The 25,081-nt window shown below is 39.8% G+C and overlaps 2 protein-coding genes across 2 annotated transcripts in view; one reads left to right on the top strand and one right to left on the bottom strand.

Annotated features, from left to right (window-relative positions):
• Nucleotides 1-12,833, bottom strand: part of RIDA (reactive intermediate imine deaminase A) — a gene marked incomplete in the record, with an annotated part of 16,701 nt that extends 3,868 nt beyond the window's left edge. The window contains 4 exon segments of the mRNA XM_072410859.1: nucleotides 905-973; nucleotides 1,400-1,454; nucleotides 1,974-2,079; nucleotides 12,694-12,833. Of these exon segments, the coding sequence (XP_072266960.1) occupies nucleotides 905-973; nucleotides 1,400-1,454; nucleotides 1,974-2,079; nucleotides 12,694-12,758 (295 nt within the window).
• A 127-nt stretch (nucleotides 12,834-12,960) lies between these two features.
• POP1 (POP1 homolog, ribonuclease P/MRP subunit) overlaps nucleotides 12,961-25,081 on the top strand; it is an 18,300-nt gene continuing 6,179 nt past the window's right edge. The window contains exons 1-14 of the mRNA XM_072410858.1: nucleotides 12,961-13,035; nucleotides 13,673-13,809; nucleotides 13,898-14,014; nucleotides 16,210-16,385; nucleotides 16,477-16,725; nucleotides 17,641-17,728; nucleotides 17,990-18,177; nucleotides 19,035-19,288; nucleotides 20,091-20,184; nucleotides 20,293-20,398; nucleotides 21,506-21,625; nucleotides 23,379-23,494; nucleotides 23,904-24,095; nucleotides 24,168-24,322. Coding sequence (XP_072266959.1) covers nucleotides 13,686-13,809; nucleotides 13,898-14,014; nucleotides 16,210-16,385; nucleotides 16,477-16,725; nucleotides 17,641-17,728; nucleotides 17,990-18,177; nucleotides 19,035-19,288; nucleotides 20,091-20,184; nucleotides 20,293-20,398; nucleotides 21,506-21,625; nucleotides 23,379-23,494; nucleotides 23,904-24,095; nucleotides 24,168-24,322 — 1,979 coding nt within the window. The 5' untranslated portion in view covers nucleotides 12,961-13,035; nucleotides 13,673-13,685. The remainder of the gene's footprint in view (nucleotides 13,036-13,672; nucleotides 13,810-13,897; nucleotides 14,015-16,209; nucleotides 16,386-16,476; nucleotides 16,726-17,640; nucleotides 17,729-17,989; nucleotides 18,178-19,034; nucleotides 19,289-20,090; nucleotides 20,185-20,292; nucleotides 20,399-21,505; nucleotides 21,626-23,378; nucleotides 23,495-23,903; nucleotides 24,096-24,167; nucleotides 24,323-25,081) is intronic.

Below are 25,081 nucleotides of genomic sequence, written 5' to 3'. Positions count from 1 at the left end.
GAAAGAGCATAGTTCCCATGATAACAGTATAGCATAGTTCCCATGATAACAGCATAGAAGTCAAAGACAATATTGTGGCTAAGATCAGCAGCCTCCAGAGTCTTCAAAGGATCTCTAAATAATGAAAGGAAATGCAGACAAGAAAGCAAAAATATACTTTCAAAAATAAATGGCTGCAACAAAGGTGGAGGCCAAGAACTTCTCACCAAAAAGGTGGAAGCGATGATAGAAAGTGTCCTGGAGGAAAAAACAGTAAGTATAGTATGCTAAGGTGCCAGTACTGCCCCGAAAGGGGAGGAAAACAATACACATACAAAATAGGGGGTGTGGGAGAATGATCTACATAAAAGCTACAAAATACTAAAAAAAACAGCTTGTTGCCCAGCCAGCAGTATAATGCAAGATCATGTCTAGTAGTACAGATGAATAAAAAAGCTAAATAAATACCAGCAGAATGTTAGGCCCGAAATCTTTGACACCAAGCCAACAACTTAGCTCTTGAGGAAGTGATGGGCTTTGGTCATCAGTAGTGTTTAATTAAAAAGAATGGAGAGCTATGTGTGACTGTCTCTATTAAAAGTAGAGAAATGATATATACCATAACTATGATCAATTAGACTGAACTTTCCATGAGCATGCTTATCGTGTCTTGAAGCATTTTCCTTAACAAATTGACTTGATGGCATGCTTTCAAGACTTCTGTATAGTTCTTAGTAGTTAGCACTGCCTTTCCCAAACTATGGCACTTTTGATACAATGGACTGTTAACAGGTACATGATGTTCACCATGCAATATTTATAAAACTTGTAAGCAGATTCTATTTGGTATTTAATTGTAAAGTTTTACATGACTGGTATTCTTTAATTCAAACATGTATAGATCAACTGTAATAAAAGTACTCACATTGCTTGTAAACATCATTAACATCATTGAAATCATTGATGTCCGCCAATAATACAGTGGTCTTTACAACTGAAACAAAAGAAAAGCATAAAAACAGGTCAAACAAGATTTAAAATTTTTAGCCACTAGCCACCAGCATTAGGACGAACTACGGTAAAGCTAATAAACTTTTCCATTCTATACTCATCAAGATAGTTTGTCCCCTTACCATTAATAACAAAGCAGTTTGGGGGCTACTGTGATAGCATTAGTAGGTGTGACTATGGTAGGGATGAATTTTTCTCAATCAGCTCAATATCAGCTCAATATTTGTTAGACAAATTACCAACTTAGTTGTCCTACCCCCGCTCCTGTTGTACTTATGTTGAAACAAGAACAGTTAGGTTGTACTTTCAGCCCAGGTGTATCTAACATCAGGGTGCATCTACTGGCAGGTTTAGCAGGTAAAAAAATTAAGCTGACACACAATTATTCACAATAAAATACATTACATACCATTACTGTAATCACATCCCGCTGATTTAAGGATCTCTCCCATATTTACCAGTGCCTGGATGGAATAAAATGTTTAAATATGGTTAATGGATTGTTTTTCGTGAGGTCACTTGTCAGTATTATAGGAGTACCATAGGAACCCCAGAACTACAATGCAATCATCAAGCAGTGTCTGTACATAACATTACATATAGTCTTTATCATCCTAGGTGCCCCAAACAATGCTGTAATAGATTGTAGCACTTGGATGAAAACAATGCAGCTTTCTTTAATTAAACAGAGTACAGGGTGATGAGTTCAGAAAATAGAGGCATGTTATCTTTTATTCAGTTATTTCTCAGTCTTCTGAGTTGAGAGGTGTTGGACATTTATCAACCCCTAAGACTGAAGACATGGTGTGGACAGAAGTGATGCTGCAGGGAACAGCTCAGAATTAAGGTGTGCACTGCAGCCAGAGATTTTTACCACTGATGTCCGGAAATACAAAAATTAAAAAATGGAGCTTTATATTGGTTAGTACCTGGATTTGGAGGACAGTATGTTCTGATTAAGGATATATGGGAGATCATTTTACCTGCTTTGCTTCATTCTTTACTCCCCCAGGCACAAGCTGTCCACTTGCAGGATCCATGCCAAGTTGACCAGACACATACATGGTTTTATCCACCACCACTGCCTGACTGGGAAGCAAAGAAAACACATCAGCTTTGTTACTTTGAGATATTAAAAAAAATGGTATCAATTTGCACAACAGTGAGAAGAAACAATGGGGCACCAACAAGCATGGTATGTGAAAGAAGAAAGCTTTGTTTGGGCGAAGTTGGGTTTAAAAAAAAAGGATAAAGACTCTTAGCTGTGCCCATTGACAGCACCGGGTACCTAACCCACCAAACAGCAAGCTCTATTCCCTTGGCTTTGCTGAAAAGTCTGAAAACAGCTACCAAAAGTCCCGACACGTGCCTGTGAACATATGCATGAGTTTATTAGTCTAAGAGGACTTTTGTGCAGAGATATCTCATGAAGCATGCAGCCATATTCGGCCGGCTGTGCCCACCATATCTGCTGCAACATTCTTCAACTACCCGCTAGAGGTCTCATATTAGAATGCAACTGCATACTATTCATAGCACAGATAGAAGGTATCATTGGTGAGAAAATGAAGAAGAAAAGAAGAATAGGTCACATTTATATTGACTCATACTTTCCTTTGAAGCACCCAGCTTTCTCACACCTGTATTATCTGCTGTAGATAGGTTTACAACACATGCAATAAAGTAACCTCAATATATATTTATCCCACAGTCTTTATACAATCACACACGGTAATTATTATAAAAGGGTCAATGTAGTACTGCTGGCTAAAAGTCGCCAGCCTCAAAATACTAGTAGTGACAATAGAAAAACTTGCAAGCCAAGTACAAGGACAGCAGGGAGGGTGGATGGAAATAGTGCACTGCATGGGGTTTATTGGCCGGGACAGGACAACTCCTCCTGGGTTTTCATTTACTTATTTAGCTACAGGTCACGGGTCATGGAGACACTTGCTGACAGCTTGAATTTTTGACTGCCTTGTTTAAGTTCAACTGTTCTTGCTTGGCTGGGTAACTTCATGGAAAGACATGCATGCAGCAGTGTTTACATGGCTTCTGCTTATTAGTTATCATGCGTAACTGAATAATGTCCTGTGTGGTTTTCTAAAACAAGAAAAAAAAAAACATAATGAATTCCTAATGCTCATTCAGTTAATAAGATCAATGAGGCTTGCAGTATCGCTTGTCATTATGTAAGCAACACCTGCAATGACTAGCACAAAGCAGTCAGGAGCTTTCAGCTGTCAGACTTGTAAAACGGCTTATAAGAAAAAAAAAATTAAATATAAAAATGAGTATTTCATCGCTAGATGTTTGAACAACCTTTTATGTGTATATTATGCTGGATATAAGCAGACACCCTGCAGATGTGCTTCATCTTACTTGCTATCCTTTGAGCTTAGTTCCTTGGGGGTACCTTAGTAAAAAAAAAAAAAAGGGCTTCTTCGGTTCCCCGGCACCAATTTGCAACTGCTTGGTGCCTGAAAGCAGTCATGGGCTTTTTTATTCTTCTTGTGTGCATTCAGGCTCAGTGCACTTTTTTGGCACACTGTGTGGAGGGTAAAAGGAAGCGGTTAGAGCAGATTATCAACCAGGACTTGGGGCTGCTCAGGACTGCTTGAAAGCAGTGAACTGCAGTGCAACAGCTTGAAAAACCCACCTATCTGAATCAGCCCTAGAGATGTCCCTATAGGTTCCGAAAAAAAGATGTGCACGGTTGACTTGACCACGCATGGGCTTCTGTGCTAGAGTACGGGTCCCCAAGTTTAAAATGAAGTGAGAGATGGACTACAGATACCTCCAATGCTGGCTTTTAATGAGAAAAATTTATGTTGGTGCAAGCCGGACTGTTCCTTTATTTATAGATGTGAGATAGGTGTAAGTGTGGGATCTCAGCCCATGCCAAGTGTGCATTCTAGAAATGCTTTTGGATCCCAAAGTTTCAATTTTCACACAGTTTATTACATAATAATGTTCTCTGCTGAAATTATATTCTATACACATAATTTTAGCTTTTGGATGATGGAAACTGCCATTCACTAACCCAAGTAGTGTTTTCCATCACAGGGCAAATTGCTGACCAGTATGTATACCAGTATATATGCCCCCCATGTACAGGTCTAAACTCCAGGTGAAGGCTAAGCATAGGTCAAATCAATGTAAATGCAGTACAAAGCTGTAAGCAAAGTGTGCACCTATCTATATGTGCATCATGCCTATAGACCATAGCCAATATGCCATTGTGAGTCAAATCAGCTCAAGTCACACTCCTTGCAGTGTTATTTTACAAGCAACATGAGCCTTTAATTGAAATCAGCTAAATACATTCTAGGTGATGTAAAGCTAGCCATGTGATACTGACAACAGGAAAATGTTGAACTGATCAAAAAATTATACCTACTATCAATATACAATGTTCTCCCCAGCCCCTTTTAGCTGGGCGCACCACCTGGCACTTTTCAGTAACCACCTGGCTATTTTTGGGGGGTTACTAAATAGTTGGGTCAAAAAACAGGGGTCACTATCTGCCTACAGTTTCCTCCCACCCAGCTTAAAAAAATTTTGAGTTGAACACTGTTAATATGCTTGATAATGTATTGGGAAAGCTGCTTTTTTCTAAGCTTTATGCACGCACTAGATCAGCGGTCGCCAACCTTTCCAGGTCCACGGACCACTAAAATCCACTCCCCCAGAATGACGTCATTATGACATAACCCCACCCAGACACACAGTCCGCCCACCTCCCTGACCCTGGGAATTGCTCGGGGGACGTGGTTCGCGGCTCTGGCCTTTGCCTTACCCCGGCGGGGTCCTTCACCCTGCTCGGGGGTGCACCGACCAGAGCCGCGGACCCCTAAAATTTATCACGGACCACCGCTTGGCGACCGCTGCACTAGATTATGGTCACAGTTCTAGCATGTGTACATTTTTTCATTAATCCAGCCTGGTGGATAAACGAACTGCCAAGTCGGAACAACCATTGTACTTTCCTATGGAAGAGAGCGCAGTGGAGTAGCCACTAGCTTATCCCACTCCTCCTCCATAGAACAGAACCGTGGTGTGTGTACAGTGCTCATTCATTCTTCTGTCACTGGAAACAATAATAAAAATAGTTTCCAGCTACTAAAATCTGACTTCTTCTCCAGGTCCATGCGTTTCATTATCAATAACCAATTCTCCACCAGTGAATGTCATATTCACTGCTTTATACATGGACTGCATAGTGTATGCATAGTACAAGACATTGGAATGTACTGCATTTAAACTGTTCAGCTAAGCTTTAAATCAGTGCAAATAGGAACTGTAATAAACCAGACTGCGGTGTATATATTACAGATTTTATTATATAATAAAATGTAGTTCTACAAAAACTATGAACCTACAACTCTCTAGCTGCTGCAGAACTCATGCCCTAGTATAGCACAGAGACTGGCAAGGCATGCAGGACCTTGTAGTTTCCTGTCTATTGATAAAAAGGTAGACAGAAAAAAAAACAGAAAGTACATATCTGTAACAAGATTTTTACTACCTGTGACAAGCACAACACACTACAGATACAGTAAGGAAGCATTACTTCTTATAAGCAGCACCTTTTTCCTGGTACAGGTGAGAAACATTTTTACCTGTAGACATCTCGCCTTGCAGGGGCTCTGTTAGTATATATTATACGTCTCAATGTAGCGGACATGCTTCAGGTGCCGGTACCTGCCTGTATACCTTCAGCCTATGGCTCCAGGCAAGATGTAACCTTTGATTCTTATTGACACACACCGTCAGCCAGTCAGAGAGTTGTAGGTGTTATCTTGTTCGCTTTCCAATTGGTGCCCAGTAAAATTCTGCTTAAAGGGAACCTGTAAAGGAAAAGAGGAACTATTCTTGCTGACTTGCTCTTTAAGGTACACACTGCAGGGCTGTACTGATCTTGCCTTCTTTACCAAGTCAGGTAATTATACAGGATGGAGAGGCTCAAGACTTCACTAGTCACTTCCAAGTTCCTGGTCAAGATGCCTGCACCTTTTACAAGAAGTCGGCAACAGCAGTTCCCACATTCCTAACCCCAAAGTTTCAGGTCATCTACAATGTAAATGTTAGTTTTGGTTGGAGTGGTTTGAATCTCTTATATCTTCCAGAGATTCCAGTAGCAAGATGAATTACTATCTCTACGTTTTATCTCAACCATTACACAGCTGCAAAGAATGCAGCAAAATAAATGAGACTGTAGCTAGATTCATCTGGAATAGTCGCAAGGAAGGCATCTATAGAAATCTCTCCGGTGTCCTAAAGACAAGTGAGAAGTTGGAGGGCAATTTAATTACCATCAACCTACTATAACCGAAAATCATAAATAGGCATGGCTCTTATCCCATGTATCCCCCTGCTGTCCCATATCTATCCTAAATGCTAAAAAGTGTGTAATACCTACTTGTAAGCAGTCCTGGGCTCCCTCCAGCTGCTGCGGTACTGCTTGCTGACCAGCTGGAGCAGCTTTGCAAGAAAAGCAACTAAACAGGGCTGCTATGTCCTCAAACACTGAATTGTGTGACGGGGCCAGTAAACATGTTTCCAAAGGAGTGTAAATTCAGAGATGTGGAAGTGGTAAGGTGTTGCGATAACAAAGGTACAAAACAGATGCCTTTTGTGGTCACCTAACACCTGCAGCGTTTAGTTTATATGTTGCAGGATACCCACGGGCGTGCTTTAACCCCTTAATACAATTCCTATGAGGTATATACAACAATGATGAAGAATGCAGAATGATATCTAAAAAAAATACAAAGCACAGCCGCAAAGTTGGCTGGAAAACATGCCAAAGATTGCAAAGATAGAACGGGATCTCTTTTCACATTCTCCTCACTGCCTTCCAGATGCATCTGGGAAGATTCATATTAGACCAACACATCCTGCTTTATTCAAAAGAAAATGTCCATATTAAATGATGACCAGTATCATCATACCCGCTCCTTCTGAGTCCAGACCACACACCTGATCTGGGCCATGGCAATGAACGGCGCTCACACGCTCAAAGTTAGCATCACGCTGCCTGGGGATTCAGCCAGCCCACAGCCAGAGGACAGGATCTGCAACATCCCACGACTGCAGAATTTAAGGTATGTTTAAAAGGAGAATTATAAAAATATGTAATGGGTGTGTGACCTTCTCTAAAAATCAGGGTTTGAACTTCAAAGGCCATATTCTACACAATAAGTAAAACTAAAAAGCTGCTATTATAGTATATGGTATACAGTAAAAATGTGCTAAATTATGAACAAAAAAAGTTTCCTCTGTCTGAAGTAATTATTTGTGTCTATGCTTTATTGAACTAGACAGTGGGATGATTTAAATAGTTTATTATTACACAGTATTTGTACAACGCTGTGTAATATGTTGGCGCTATATAAAGTCCATATCACTAGCTGTGCCTCAAAGGAGCTCACAATGTAATGTACCTATAATAGTTATATGTCATTACCACAGTCTAAGGTCAATTTTTGGGGGAAGTCAATTAACCTAACCTGTTTTTGGAATGTGGGAGGAAACCAGAGGAAATCCACACAAACACAGAGGGAACCTACAAACCAAGATTGGAACCTGGGACCCAGCGCTGCAAAGGCCAGAGTGCTAACCACTGAGCCACCATGCTGCCTAAATGACAACTGGGCAGAGCTGACAACACTCCACAAGAATGCTGTGTTGTCACTCGACAGGATTTAGGAGCCAAGTGCATTTCTGTTACATCTATGGGTATTTATTTGTGCTTGCCAGTACTGAGGAAAGCATTAGACCGCACAAATACAACAATAAAAAAAAGAAATGTCAAGTACAATTTTCTGTGAATTGTCAAACAAAAAAGATTGTCTTAAAGAAATGCAAAGTTTTATGGGGACCAAAGTAAACTGTACAAACATTGCCTTTTACATGTTACCACTGATCTGTATGCAACATGTTTGCATTAAACCACATCAAAGGTACTGCAAGCAGGCACTGCCCCTAAACCGCACTGATAAAAACAGGTCTTACGTGAATGTGTCACTTGGACGTTTTCCCAAAAGGTGCAAACATTATGTAACCAAATGCAGAATGAAAAAGGATGAGGATGAACAATTGCATGCAGTACAATGAGCCAATGGTAAAGACTCCATCAATCCAGCAGTTTTCGGCCATCAAGCCTGCCGGTTGGCTACCTATCTGGGTACTGGAGGTCGAAGTACAGACAACCCCGTTGTTTTTGTTTACCGGCTGACAAATCAATGCCGGAAGCTACCTCTGCAATGCTTCTTACTTCTTCCCTAAAATCAAACCTTTAAACATTAGAAATCCCTGCCCACAATGATTTATACAAAATTAAAACATTTTTAGCTACAGATACTAACCATGTTTATTGGGGCTATTGTATAAAAAATGTGTTATAGGAAACATTACTTGGTGTTCATTGTGATCAGCTTTGGTATGAATACCAAGAACTGTACCTGTAGGAAAATGCTGAGTATGATGATATTATGAACTCCTTTGAGGGACATCTGGTGACATGACTATGGACTTTGTAGCTGTGTAATAAATCAGCACTATATAAATACTGTGCAATAAAAATAATAATTATGTTTAGCGATATTATATTATTTTTCACACCCAGGTATCATCATATGATGCTTAGAAATCACTGACCCTCTGGAGGAAAACAAACTTGATATTTACATTGGAAGCAGACACCAATGATATCATAGGGCTAGAGAAATAAAGTATCCATCAATTTGTCCAAGAGGAAAAGTTTTCATTAATATGGCGCAGTTATTCATTACCATGATAGATAATTTGCTCTCTTTAGTTGCTTTTTTGTTTTAGGAAACTGTATTGGATTACTAAAATCAAAGAATCTTGGATAAAAAGGGACCCGTGGCTTGATGAATTGATTAAGCTGGAGGTCCTGTGAAAAAAAAAAACAATACACTTTTTTTTTTTATTTTGCAGCTTTCATGGTGCAAGGGGTGACATCACGAAATACTCAGAAAATGCAGAGTATTCCACATCTCATAAGGAGACACTGCATACCATGGGGTTGTGCTTAATGGATGTTACCCTTAGAAGCAGCTGCACGGAAGGTTTATACCATCTCTTTATCTTACAGATGCTTGTAATGCAGCAGTTCAGAAAAAATGCCAGATGTAAACAGCTGGCCTTTCATTTTAGGTGAAAGAATTACTTTTACCAGCTCCGGAGGCATTATTGACACATCAGATGCATCCCCCACTGGGCGCTATGGTTTCTCCCACTGACCCCCAACATCTTTACAGCATACTGTAGTGACATAGCTGGAGGGAGAAACCAAAGCATAAAGCAGGGGTGAGCTATATGGTATATGGTGAAGTGTTGGATGGCACGGGTACCCAGAGCTCTTCAAGACAACAATGATTTAAAAACTTCCAATGCAATTATTATTACTATCATTATTATTAATAAACAGTATTTATATATAAATAGGAGTTGCAACTGACAGACAGATACAGACAGTGACACAGAAGGAGGAGAGGACCCTGCCCTGAAGAGCTTACAATCTAAGAGGTGGGGAAGCAGCAATTATTTCTCTTTTTTTTTTTTTTTAAATCATTTGCCATTGTTAGATATTTTCAATCCTGGACTGAATCACCCAACTTCTCTCTCATGATACCAACTTGATGTTAAACCGAGCAGGCGACAGCTCCTGGACATACAGAAAACTGCTGCTGTGTGACTGGGAGAGGGACAAAACGCTCCTTCACTTTGGAAATGTTGGGTCTGCAGTTGAGCCTGAGGCTCAGAACTGACTCTCTTTACATTCTTTGTCTATCTCTAGGTAGCAGTCTCTGCAGTGATCTGAAATGACTTACATAAAATTATCTAAAGAAATGCAGTGCTCTCCTAAGCCTCCCTTTTAGCCGGTTACACCACCCAGCTGTTTTCGGGAGACCACTGCTCACCTCATCAGCTGCAATAAATCACAATTTTATCCTTTGATACAGATACATGTTAAGGTTTACTTTTTGACAGTCATATCATCACATAGGACTGCACAGATTTCAGCGTGCTGCACAAGAAGCAAGCACCAACAAGTAGCTGAATCTCTTAGCAGTAAACACATTACTGGCCTAAAGCTACTTACACCCATAAATAATTGTCTGCCAAGGTGAACAATCAGGACCGACAGGCTGGGTACACATGTACAATAATTGTTGTTGGAAAGATCTTTCACAATCCTTTCCAACAACAAATGACTGCACAATACATGAACGAGCTCTGTACATACAGCACCGGGTGCTACTATAGTGTGATTCCATACCTCACGATTTATAGCCTACTACTGCAGAAATGTATTTGTTTACATTAGTAAACATTATAACATCATAGCAAATGTCCCTACTAAAAAAAAAAGACTTCACCTTCTATTTCATGAAGATTCATGTTAAGATTAGCCATTGAAACCATTACAAACAAGCATACCCTTACAAAAAATGTTGTTACGAAAGTTTTATATTGAAGTGGTGCAAAGTGAAGAAACGTTGTCACGATATCTCCTCCAACGTGGTCTCCTGGTTGAGGAAAATTATTGCCGCAAGTGCAATGGCCCAGTGATGTTGACGAACAAGACAGAGTGGCACCCCGCTGCGCTCTCTCTCCTTTACTCTTATTACGATTGTTCTGCGTTTGTGGATCCGCCAGGACGTTCGTTCAGCGCTGTACACACACCTGATTCTGGTCCGATATCAGCCCTGACAATTATCAGAGGAGAATCATCTGACGTATATATGTAGCCTTAGACTTGCAGCTGAAAACCATTGCTGTTAGCTGCCCCTCTACAATACTGTGAGGTTTAACCCCTCTATACTCAACCTCCGTGTCATGTGGTTGCAGTTTGCGGCAGTTAAATGTTTTTAGCAAGATGATTCAGAAAAGGAAGAAAAAACTAAACCACTTTCAACTGCTTTTCAAATACGGTTGAAAGCAGTTGCAGTTAATGGAAGCAGCTGGACGCTTAAGGCTGCTGCTGTAATCCTCCACAACTGCAACTGCCTGCACAAAGCAATTCCCAACCACTTCTATTTAGTTGAAGCAGTTTGGAGTATTGTTGAGTCTGCAGCAGATCGCTGTGGTCAACCACAGGTCTGAAATTTAGTGGATCAATAAAATGACCAACTAGGGAGGACGCAGCGGGGTGTCTTTTTCTTCCTTTATAGAATTAGTTTACCAGGTTCAGGGATAGGTTTACAGCTTTTGTAGCTGCAATTTATAAAATATCAGATGTCTATTTGCAATATTTTGTTATGGTTCTCCGCAATTTTTCTATCAAGTATAATAAAGCTGCGTACACACGTGCAAAATTATCATTGGAAACGAACAACTGTACATCTGATAATCGTTAACAAAAAAGTGCACAACGATACATGCGACATATACAACGACGCCGAACTAGGAATGTCGCTGGAAACGAACGACCGCCCCAGCGGATATGATTGGGCGACGAATGTTTGCAATCTATTGTGTGTACGGTCATTCAGTGATCGTGGATGGTTCTGCAGTACACTTTCCCCTGTAAATGTCACCTCCTGCATCATTCAAACGATGGTATCTAGCGTGTGTACACTATTGATTATATTTGAACAATCGTATTGTTACAGCATGTACAGAATTGTGCCCAATGATCTGTCGTTAGTCGTTCGTTTTCTAACGACATTTATTGCACGTGTGTACGTAGCATAAATTCTACCTACTGATAGGCAAACAATGCAATTGTGTCTCCATGTCACATCTATTTAATCGGCATACAAAGTGGCCCTTGTGATTATGTATCTGATATACCATCCATACTATAACCATCACATTAACGAAGAATTTTGATAATGACACAAAATATAGTTTCAATTTAAAACACAATAGTTAAACAAAAAAAAAATCAATACATGTTTGATTAACATTTTGCCCTGAAATAGACTGAAAATATTAGAAGGAAAGTCACTTTGACCAATTTGATCACAAATATCACAGTGTATTACTAGCTTGGAGCTCACACATTATTATCTGACCCTAAAGTCTCTTTGGGGTTTAGCCCCATCTGGACATTTTAGGGAAAATGTAAGACCTTATCATAATATTTTATTTTTCATGAATATTTTTTTTTCAATAGAATGGAAATTTTGAATTACAAATCGAAATGTATGTCAGCAACATGCATACAGCACATAGTCTAGTATTAAAGCAGGGAATCTGACATTCATTGAAAGATTCCCTAGTGGAGAATCAACTATTGTCCTTGAAACAAATGGACCTGGAAGATTCTCCACCAGGTAATGTTTTGATGAATGTCAGATTCACTGCTTTATAAACAGAAGCCTATACACATTCACAGATTCCCTGGTGGAGAATGAACTATTGCCTTTAAAACAAATGGACCTGGAAGATACACCACTAGGGAATGTTTCAATGAATATCAGATTCACTGCTTTATAAACAGAACCTTATACACATTCACACACAGTATATAATAAATATATATTACACAGTCATTTAGTACTGACTGACATTGCACACACAGCACTGAAGACATCTATACAAGCACAGGTATGTCCTGGATCTGCTGCAATATGGGACAACTTACAGCTGTCAGGCCCCTCACTTCTGCAGGTATTTACCATTCTGATAACATACATTTATCATGAAATAGGTGCATTATGTTACCTGTATGGTCCTATGGCAGCTGGAGCCTTAGCACTGCAGATAATCTTCCTCACCACAGAAGCCATGACTACTATTCCAGCAAACTTTCACCTGACAAGCAATCTCCCCCTTCTCGCTGCACATGGGACTTTGCGCATGGGCAGTGCAGAACGTCTGGTATTAAAAACATTCCAATGACGTCATGACACTCCACCAATCAGCTTCCTTGTCTCAGCTCTAGACAGAGGCGTGGAACGCACGGTGGCTCCCCCACGTGTGCAGCGAGTGCTGAAATCCGGCTCATTGCTGCTGGAGGGTTCGCAGGTTCCGGGTGACACAAGGGGAGCGGCGCTGACAGGCCCGGTATGGACGGTGATTAGAGATTCCTACAGACAGGGGCTATTCTGTACAGCCTGCAGACCAGGAAGCTCCCAGTCATTGTTGCTGCCTGGCTGTGAATACTGGAGATGAGCTCAGAGCAGATATTTCCCTGCAATCATCCTCAGTAACACAGTAATTGTATTCTGCATTCAGAGTGAGGCCACCTATTTTAAAAAGTCGAATTCCAATCCCATTCAGCATCTCATTAACACACCATGCAGTGCAAGCAGCATGCTGATAAGAGGAGAGAGCAGAGTGACTGAGGGCTGAGATCACTTCTAAGTAAGTCCTGCTGATGCTCTTACTTCACTAGAGAAATAAGAAGCACACCGCCTTATAGACCACTAATAGACAGGGCTGTGTATATTGCAGGACTGGAATAATCTTTTTGGTATGTAAATACAGAGCCTCCCTCGCTTGCAGCACTCCTGTCCTGCTCATGGTAGGCTGTCATGATTGAGATATGCTAGCTGCTGGGCTATGGTCATGTGATGTCATGTAATTCCTACATCCAGCAGCGTGAATAGAGTGAGAGCATCCCCCTCCGCAACCAACCACAGCACTCATTCTCTTTACAGAATTTTAATTTATTGATTTGTTCTTTGTTTTTGTTTTTTAGTATTTCATCCACAATGTCAACTGCCAAAGGAAAAAAATATGCCAGGCGTATGAGAAATCAGCCCTCCAATGTGAGCCTTGATCAGGTGCACCTGACACCCCAGGGTGATGGACAGAGAGGTTTTCAGTCCCAGAGAGGTAAACATTGTGACTATAAACTGGATATGTGTGAATGTCCTCTGATGTTACATCACCAGATAAATAATTTGTGATACATTTTTCCTAGGCAGTACCTCCAGGCAGCAGCAGAGAGGTCCATACCAATCACAGGGGGCCCATGCTGGAGGAGACCGAGGAAGAGGGGATTATAATGAAGGACCTCCAATCCCCAAATTTATCACAGGTGAATATATTCTGTAAATATATTTACTGGCTAATGACTTTCTGCGGCACAGTTTGTTGTCATTCGGCAAATAGAAAGAGATGCTGAAATCATGTGGTGTGAAAGTGCGGTGAAAAGGCAGTCCTTCCCACTGCACCTCTTCTGCTGCATCTTTTTGTGGTTCCCTTCATTGGCTTCCAGTTCACCTTAGAATCAAACTCAAGCTCCTGTGCTTTGCCTTCAAATCCCTCCACAGTCATTGTCCCACTTACGTTTCTGACCTGAAAATACTTCGCCTGCCGCTCTCTCCGCTCCTCCAACCTCATCACACGCACGACTCCAAGACTTTTCTAGAGCTGCCCCGACTCTCTGGAATGGTCTTCCTCGTCTGCTTTCTCCTACTTTCTGCTCATCCAACCCCCCTGATGCTAAACCCGTCGGGGGTAAAGTGTGGCCTCGGGTGAAATTTATGTACCAAAAGCCGTAACCCCAAGCCACACTCGTGGTAGGAAAAAAAAACTCCTACCTGCTACCCTCATTCCAGCTGCGTCCTCAGCCATCTCCACCCGCTTCTGCATCACATCCTCAATGTGAAACGTCGGCACGCTGGGGAGGTGTGGTCGGGTGGGAAATTTAAAAGCAGGTTACATTGTAATCTGCTTTTAAAACATTGATCACAGTAATAAAGTAACAAAAAATAAATCCAAATATTAAATCCAAAAGTTTATTTATTATTGTACCCTTGTTTGGACAAATTTTTTAATAAAATTATGAAATTCATTATTTTTTATAATTATTATTTAAAATTATTTATTATATTTTCATTTTTATTGTGATAATGATTTGTTTCAAATTCATCATACCCAGGAGTTATTTCTAAGAATTACAGACCTAAAATATTAAACAACAAATTTCCACGTAAAACAATGTAGCGCTTTTGACATAAAAATGCGGACATAATCAGACCGCCAGGGAGGTTAAAAGAGCACTTAAAACCCATTTTTTTTCAAACTTGCCTACCTATCTTTTTCTGTCTTTTGAAAACCTCACTTCTTCCCACCACTACATATCTCCCCTACTATTGTGTGACCCTTCCCCCTCACCTCCTAGATTGTAAGCTCCTCTGGGCAGTATCCTCTTGTCTTCCAGTGTCACTGTCTGTCATTTGCAACCCCTATTTCATGTACAGTGCTGCGTAATATGTTGGCGCTATATAAATCCTGTTTAAAAATAATAATACCCTTATCCAACTGTCATACTCCACTGACTTCATGAGATCAGTTCCAGTAAAAGTTGTGGAATGCCAAATGCCAGTGTAACTGGTTGTGCACCAGAATTTCCTCCATCGGTCCCTACCTCAGTATATGATCCTGTAATGACATAAGAGCTGATGGAAGTATGCTGGGAAACAAAATGCTTGATAATCTTGGAAGTTCACATTGTGGTATGTTGACCACTTGCCAAGCGCCAAGTTTCAACCACTGGGTGCCTGGAAAGTGGTTAAGTAAGGTGTTTTCTACCAAATGTTGGACAAAGAGATGTATATCTCCGAAATGCCAGTTAAACACTTACAAAATTCTTAGCAGGCACTTGGAAAGTTCCAATTTTGCAAATTTTCCAATTAACTCTACAGAACAAGCTGATCATCCAGCATATGCCTGTAGCATCTCCGCACCTCCCAAAAACTACAGTGCAATCAAAGAAGGCCTAACTGCTCCCATTTGTTTTAATGATCATGAGAGAGCTTGGCATTTCATTTACATGTGAAAGTGAAGCATTGTTAGCTGAATAAGCCATGAAGATCTTTCAGTAAGTGTATCCTGATTGCAGCAGCAGGCTTTGGCGATATACATAGTAGGACAGATTAGTAATACTAGATTGATCTGCATAATGTTCTTCTTTCCAGCCCTGGCAATATACTTTAAAGCATTGAATCTGGACTTGTAGCCTCATGTCCCCACTGATCAATGTTTTATTGCATTTATTTCTATACTGAACACACATTTATACTGAAATGTACCCTATTGGTTTTATTGAATAATAAACCGCTACAGCCAAGCTTCAGCCTTTAATATCTGGATAGAACACAAGCAGATGATAGTGGGATAAATGGTAATGTCGCTTTAATGATAATTCAGATATGTGATATTGTAGATAAACTGCACACAAATGAACAAATCTGTATTGGCTGTGTTGAAATATGTTTTGTATTCCAGCATCGATGTTTGCACAAGCCAGGGCAGCAGAAATAAATGCCATGGTGAAGGCAGTGTCTCAGAAGTCCTCCAATTCTTTGGTCTTTCAGTCTCTGCCCCGGCACATGCGGAGACGCGCCATGGGGCATGATGTTAAACGGTTACCCAGAAGGCTGCGGGAGATTGCTAAGAGAGAGGTAGGCTTTTTATGTTGAGTGGAGCATGCACTCCTTTCCATGAACCCTTTGTTGTAGAACCCTTTTGAAAATACTGTTGTGTGTTCTACAGATGGAGAAATCTGTGCACCAGAAGAAAGAACAGTCTAAAAGTAAATGTCGCAAAGCTCGAAGACGCCACGGGAACCTTCAGTTGGAGTTTAATCGCAGGCAAAGGAAGAACATCTGGCTGGAAACTCACATTTGGTTTACAAAGCGCTTTCATATGGTGAAGAAATGGGGCTATTGCTTAGCAGATCGGCCTACAATGAAGAGCTACAGAGCTTGTTACCGAGCCATGTCCAATCACTGCCTTCTGCAGGTAAATGTTGGTTCTGGGCTTAGTCTTTCTATAATCTCTGGAATTACCCTAATCATCACCTTTTTTATTTATGACCGAATAATTCTTTATATACTGCCGGTTCTCACCTCTCCTGAATATGCCATCTTTATTACCACACTTGCCCTCTGGCTTCATTACATAGATTTGGAGAAGAAACATGGTGCATATTTGGAATAATGGTGTTCTCCCCAGCCCCCGTTAGCCAGAAACATCACTTGGCAGTTTTTTGTTTGTCCAGAATAATTGGGTGACAATAAAGGGGCTGGTGCCTGCCTAGAGATTCCTCCCACCCAGCCTAATGACATTTCTGGGGAGAACACTGGATTAAGTCTATATAAACAACTATACACATACAAGGGGGGAGTTATACAGGGCTTGGTTGTAGGTTTACTAAACTAGATCTTTTTTTCTTGGGTTCTTTATGCTACAAACTGCAGGCAGTACATGATACACACTCAAATGCCTTCTTGTAGATTATAAATACCAATAAATATATAACCCCAAATGACTAAATATGACCCAAAGGAATCAATGGCTGTTTTTTTGCAGTAATTTACTAGTAAATGTTTAAGATTTGTTTCGAGTTTATCCTGTGTCTTTGAGTAGCTATGTGTTTAGCTTTTTTGGTTTGGAATTTGAAGTTGAGTTGTAAAATATAAAATGAGGTGTTTTGCACACCGGGTGCGTATTTGCTATCTCTAGCATTAATTCTGTTTATTGCCATCCCTCAGCTTGAGCTTTTCTAAATTTTTAAAAGCATGTCATATCACAAAAAGTTACAGTATGATTCTCATGGCAATACCTCTTAAATGACAGGGGGTGGAGCATTGAGCAGGGGGCAATATTTGTTTTTATGTTCTTATAGGCATTGAATTGTGATCTTTCTTCCCATAGGACCTATCTTACCTCTGCTGTGTAGAAGTTATGGGCAAAGAGGAAGAGCTACTGAAGGCCCTGTCAAGGCTATGCAACATAGAGACAGGTGAAGGAACATGGCTTTGTGACTGCTTTGATGATTGCCTCTATTGTATGTGTAATGTGACATTGAATTTCCCTCTACCCCCAGTGGTTTAGATGTGAGAATAACGATTATACATATGTAATATATTTACATTGTTTGGACAATGGAAGCAACCTTGTTTGTGCTTCCCTTTACAAGGACTAGGGAGAACAATGCTCCAGAAAGGTCCTTGGTTTCAGTTGGCAGGTATGGTTTTAATGTTATGTTTTTTGTTTGTTCCAGGTCCAACTTTTGCTGCTGTGCCTTGTCTCTCCGGAAAGAGGCAGGGATCCCTGGTGCTATACAAAGCTGATAAATATCCTAATGAGGCTTTGGGGCCTGTTACCTTCATCTGGAAACCTAAATCTATCCCAGAGTCATCATGTGAGTTAAGGCATTTGTGGCTATGGATGCATACTGCTCTGAAACAGGTACCTTTCAAATTATTATTAAAGTGTAACTAAAGTCCTAAATGACCACTTACCCATCAATGCAGTCCAGAGGCATCTTGAAAATTTCCAAACGTTTCCTACTTAACCCTCTTTTGTGCCGGCATCAGAAGGGGCTTTTCTTTTTTTGCCCTAGTGTATGGAGTGTCCAATGTTGGCAGGGAAGGGTTCCCGTTCCTAACTATCAACCGATAGAAACACGTCTCTCAGTGTTTATTAACAGCCAGTAAGCCCTGGTATTGCAGCATGCAGTAGCTGATGGTTGTTGGCAATAGAAACACTCTCTGCAATAAATATTGATAAGCTGCAGCAAATTCTGGCACCCACTGCTCCAGATCTTCAATTCCTACAGCACCAGCATTTAAATATTATGGCAGAGGAGCCGAGCTACATAAATCTGCAGTTTGTAGGCTAATTACATGATTTATATTATATATTACATGACTAATATTGGAGCAGAGTTTTGGACATATCCTGCTAAATAAACAGAGCCAATGTGAGAGCCATCTCTGCTTTAACCAGTTCTAGATTTTGGTCTTTGCCTGGCTTTAGCATACTATCTTAATATAGAAACTAAATAATTTGTTTTACTCCCATGGAGGTACTGGACATAATCCCTATTCTATACCTAGAAATGCACTGCAAAAAAAAAAAAAAAACGTTTGGCAAATTTTCAGCATGGTAGGATCAGTTAAGGTAAGAAGACTTCAAGATGTCTTTTGAGTGTATGTATGCATGTGTAGTTTAGATTTTTTTTGACTATTTTGTGTTTTTATGAAAGGATTTACTTGTGTTAGTGCCAGTAATGTGTTGCAGCTTGTTCTCCTGTTCTTAACCAGGATATCTTGAAGGAACTTAGACATGTATTTGTATGTGAGGACAGACCAGATAATGCCATATGTGCTGCCGAAGTGCCAGCTGATCCGCCCCAGGAGGAGAAACCTGCAACTGTTAAAACAGGTGGCAGGAAGAGAAAGGCGCAGGATAAAAAAGGGGAGAAAGCTGTGCCAGTAAAAAGGATTTTTGGAGATGGAACAAGAGCTTCTCCTGACCCATACCAGTGGACATCCACACAAACTTCCATCATAATTCGGTATGTTTTTCCTGTATGTGTCGTGACTTCTTTTAGACCTTTTTCATCTTTGTTAGGGTATGTATCCTTTCCATCACTGATGTATCTGATGGATTTGGGATTATTAGTTGTGGAAGTTACTACCAATAAGAATAAGAATTCAGAAATAAATCCACACCCATAACAAATTGGTCTGTTGCCCAGCCTGTGAACAGTTATTCAGGTGCACGCCAGCAAGTATTTACTGCCTCAAAGTGCTCTTCGCGTTTTTAACTATGGGATTCTTCAATAAACATGGGTTACCTGTTCCCCCACAAGGTCAAATGATTGAAATGAAAAGAGAAACAGTAGTAGTCAGTGGTGGCTGACACTTACCTATACACAGTGGGCTGCCTGCTTTGGACATTGCGCATATTCACCGTAAATGTTGGAGGTTGTGTTGTTCTATTGTGATTCAATTGGCTGGTGGTTATTCAGGGCGGTCCCGCATTCTGACAACCACATGCCAATGGGAAAGCCCAACTCTATACAATATACTATGAAAATGGCCTTACAGAACTTTGTTTACAGTGGATGCAAAGAATGTTGAGCCTGTTGGTAATGTACACAGCAGGCAAGGATATTTGGTTTTAATGGAAACAGACTGAATGTTGGTTATTTTATAATTGTCCTAAATATGAACAGCAACATTACCTAATATATTATATATTAAAAGACACGGTATATATAATAGTATTTTTGTTGAAATAATTACTAGGTGACAAATGCTTCTGATAGTTAATGCATGTTGTGTTGCTTTCCTTCCTTTTTGTACTGTTTATAGGGACCTGACTATGGAAATTGTGCGATATCGACTTGTTGGCCCCCTCTCTTGCTGTGTACTCAATGATGCTCTGCACCCAGCTCCTCTACACAAAGTAAGCAAATCCTGTAATATGTCAACATCTCTCACTCTTTTAATGTCATGACACTTTCTGCACAGGGTGTCTCTCTGTTATAAAATGTCTTTTTATTTTTTCCTGCAGAAAACTGAAGATTGTGGAGCACACAGCTGGTGGGAAGATTACTGCCAGAATTCAGATAATACACTCCTTCATGAAAGGCAGAGCTCATTGTTCAAGTTACTGCAAGGTAAACCCAGGGTACTTGGATTACTTTTCATGCTTTTTTGCTTGCTGTGTATGTAGAACATTTTTGGATCTACTGCAAGAATATGTAATCTGTTTCTGCATTGAAACATTGGTGTATATACCCCCAAAACCCAAAGGATAACTCCCAGAAATACTCCCTACCAGACCCCCCCAATCAGTTTTATACCACACTAATATCAAATCAACATATTCACTGTGGTTTTTGTCATTTTATGTTGTCTGTTTTAAAACACTTTTTGTATTTTTACCCTGTCCTCTTCTGCCTGGGCTCGTGATTGCAGACGGCATGCTATGTTTCCATTGCAATCAAATAAACTTACCTGCCTCATACTTTCCTATGTTGTGTATCATGGATGCGGGTATTTTTATTTGCAGTTTCAGCTCTCTACAACTGGTTAAGAAAGCTGAAACATGCTGAACATAGCAGTAGCAACAGGCATTGGGGATATGCATTTTTAATCAAATGATCTAAAGTATTTATGGGGAGTAATTGAACTATTTCTATAACTACAGGAAGAAAGAATTTAAAACAAATTATTTTGTTTTTTTCTGGCTTTTTTCTAATGTATTTATCCCCTGGGGGTTTGCAGTGCTTCACTAAGGCAACCCATTTGCTTCAGTGAGCTGCCAGACACAACATGGCAAACACAAAAAATGTGTTACTTTAAGGCACATGATAATGGATGTAGTACCATAGCTCATATAGCTGAACTGGTCCTTCTAAACAGAAAGTACGCATTTGTATTTCTGCTCGATACAGTGTGGGTTCTATTGAAATAAATGTAAATACATTGGTACATGTGTAATCGTGTCTCATGATAACATACAAATATCTAACACCTAAAGTAGAACTGCAGGCAAACTGTGCACATTCACAGTTTAACTACATGTATGTAGACAATTTTTGCTGCCTTTAATTCTGCTCGTCTTGTGTATGTTTCATTTACACCTACCGGGTTCCTGGGGGAGGGTGGATAAGGTCACAGAAGCTTCTGTTCTATGTTTTTATTGAATTGTTCTTTGTGGAAATGAATGTTTTATGCCTATTCATATCTTTAAAACCTATTTCCTAATGACTTATTTCCAGAAATAGCCTCACCAGCACAGATTCCGTCAGGGACCGTTTTGGGACTTACAGTTGGAGATCCAAGAGTCAATTTACCCAAGAAGAGAACCAAATCTCTTCCTAATTTCCAGCAAATAGAAGGTGAATCTCCTAACTTTTATCTTAGTGCAACTAAAATGAAACGCGTGATTGTCTGTCTGTCTGTCTGTCCGTCCATCCACAAAAGTTTAATGCTGGCCTTGTGCTCAGTGGGAGCCTCTGTCTTGCCATACAGATGACCCAGGTTCAAATCCTGGCAAGGCCAACTGGAAAAGTATTGTTTGCCTTTCATATGTATGTTGTACTATTCACTTAGGTCTTGTCTGACAATTCATCATCATCATTAATAATGGTCTTTGTCACAATCATCTCTTGTTCCATGCAAACAGGAATTCCTCCCACAGAATAAGTATTTTCCCCAGAAACATTTTTCACCCAGCTTTAATAAAAAATTACAGGGTGAAGGGAGATTACAATGTGATTCTTTTTGCACACTTTCATTAAAGCTGATCCAGATAATACAAAGGAAAAAATTAAAAAGTAGCCATTTGTACCTAAAAACAAAATATTTGTACAGAAAAGCCAGTGGATCTGCAGATGATTTTTGCACACTTGCAAGCAATACCGCCCATTTGATATCTGACCAGAGAACAAGAACAAATGGTAGTAAATATATACAGCCTTCATTTCTGTGCTCTACACCCTCTGAAGGTGCTGCCTCTGCACTTTTCTCCATTCAGTCCATTGTCCCCTTTTGCATTTAGTCTTACTACTGTCAATTTTACACTGCACGGACGAGCAGTAAAATTATTATTATTATTATTACACAGTATTTTTATTGCGCCATCATATTACACAGCGATTTACAAAGTCCCCAGTCATGTCACTAGCTGTCCCTCAAAGGAGCTCACAATCTAATGTCCCTACCATAGTCATATGTCTTTAATACAGTCTAAGGTCAATTTTGGGGACAAGCCAATTAACCTAAGTGCATGTTTTTGGAATGCGGGAGGAAACCGGAGTACCCAGAGCAGAACACGCAACCTCCAAGCAGATAGTGTCCTAACCGAGTCGAACTAAAACTGGTTAAGAAAATTACTGCAGAATACAACAAAAACAAAACTAAACTACTGCCTCTATGGGTTAACAGTGTAGAATAAAAATAAATACAAACAAAAGGTCAGAAAATGAGGAAGGCTATTTGTAAGGAAGGGGAAGAGGATAAAACGTGGTGGCTCTGTTACAGAAGAAAGTATACAGCACAAATGATTGACTTGTCAAGAGAAACTTGATCATAATGCTGGTTATTTGTCTCTTGCTCATCTTATGTGGTCACAAGCATACATACATCTGCTTAAAACATCCATTAGCTTTTTAAGATAGAGAGGTCAGTAATGGTAGTTCACTTATGTCTCTATTATTATGTTTGTTTAAAAGGTAATGAAATAAAAACCCTCTAAGTCCCAATATGCATTCTCTGTTTTCTAATATGATGAAAGTGGAGCTCTGTTATAAGTTATTGAAGTAGGTAGAGATGTGCTCAAGCATTGATCTTCAAGAACATTTGCTTTGTCTTTTAATTCAATTCATAGCTTGGCCAGTGACCACAAACTGCTCTTCTGTGCCTCTCTGTCATTGTGCCTCCTCTGATGTCCTACCTATAGAAACCTGCTGATCTATTTAAAACCTTTTGATTTACCCAATGAAAAGAACCTATAACTTGTAAATTTAAGAGCATGTATAAGGTTAGGAATGTAAATGATATTCCAAGGTTTATATTTCTTGTTTGTATTCTGGCAATGTGTACAGAGTTGTCTGTTGATGGACGGATTTGTCTGCTTTGTTTTGACTCTAGATAAAGCGAAGGTGAAGTCTCTGATGGTGGATGGTGTCCCAGCTGAATGCTCTCAAAGTCTTATCTGGTCATCTGATATTCGCTTTCAAGTAACTGAGAATAAAATACCGGAACAGGTGAGTAACAGAAATAAAAACTTGTGAATAACAAAGGGTGCAAGTATAGACACGTTTTCCTAATTGTACAAATTGAAATGTCTTCATGTAACTCTGCCTTTTTCTATTTGTAAATGTTGTGGCTTGTCATTACTTGCACAGGTAATAATACTATGATACTAAAGAATAGCAGATAGGTCTGAGCAACTGAAGTTAGTTTAGGTAGAACCAGGCTACAAACATTTTAAATGTTTACATCTTCCTAATTCGTATATATATATATTGTCCTAATCCTTTACCTTTTTCATGTTTCAATTACACACTCCTTCACTTGTGAATCTAATCTTGAGCTATAGATCTCTGTACCCTTTATATGAAATATTTCATGTCTCTGACCATAATAAATATAATATAAATGTATCAATTGCAGGAAATGAACCGCTTAAGAAGTGAGCTTCTGGTACCTGGTTCACGGCTTGATCTTGGAAATAAGGAATCAAAGATTCCCATTCTATTAATTCAGCAACCTGGTAAAACTACAGGCCGAGACCGCCTAGGATGGGGCAGCAGCTGGGACATCTGTCTACCCAAAGGCTGGGGCATGTCTTTCTGGATTCCTCTGGTATGTATTTTCACTTCTTTTGTCTCATGTTATCCGTTTTCTTAAACAACCCTACTTACAATAAAATCGCAGATTTACAGAGGTGTCCGAGTTGGAGGGTTACAGCAAGCATTACAACACTCCCAGTATATGGGGGCACCGAATGTTCCTGGGGACTTTCCAGACAGTCTTGCTGGGGTGCTGTCTGCAGTGGAGAAAGAGACTCAGCTGCTAGAAAAATACACCAAGTAAGTGACTTTCACTATTACTGGGGGTACACCCAATGATGGAGCTAAAGTGCTGGGAATGGCACATAACAAATGTTTTAAATTAGTTGTGACGATTACTCAGATTTACCCAAAAATCCCAACATTTAAACTGTATTTCTGGGGAAAACAAAAAACATCCAATACATGGGCATGTCTTGTTTCTTAAACTCTGCAAGTACATACAGCTACCTGTTGCTTTCCAGAAATTTAGTTTCCTCCTTGCTGTTTCGACAGAAATTCCAAACCAAAAATTACAAAATACACCAGTTCCTTTGCTTTGGTAGGTGTTTTGTAGTCCATAGTGGGCTAGTCAGTGCCAACGACACTGCTTGGGATTTCAGTGCAGCATAGAGACAGGAGCATAGGAGCTCACAAGGTTCATAGATATTCAATACTTGCAGCATTTTTAAAAGACCCAAAAAATGGGTAAATGTGTGCGTTCAAACATCCAAAATAGTGCTAAATGAAGTGTAGAAAGTATGTTTCTTTTCTACAGAAACTATCCAAAATAAAATACCATTTGAAAAATATATTCATGAAATGCAAGCTAAATCATTAAATATAATATTAATGATATTATTATAATAAATATTATTTATTATTATATGTTATCTCTAAGTTTGCACATATGATTAGGGTTGTATTAGGAGTGTCATACAGATTTGAACATGATTTACATGGTTATTACATGCTTGGAGCACCCATGTTACACTTCAGCCTATTCCCCATGTTTCCCCT

This window comes from Pyxicephalus adspersus, chromosome 5 (assembly GCF_032062135.1).
Source record: "Pyxicephalus adspersus chromosome 5, UCB_Pads_2.0, whole genome shotgun sequence".
In the NCBI taxonomy this organism is placed as follows: Eukaryota; Metazoa; Chordata; class Amphibia; order Anura; family Pyxicephalidae; genus Pyxicephalus; species Pyxicephalus adspersus.
This window is presented reverse-complemented; position numbering and strand designations above follow the sequence as displayed.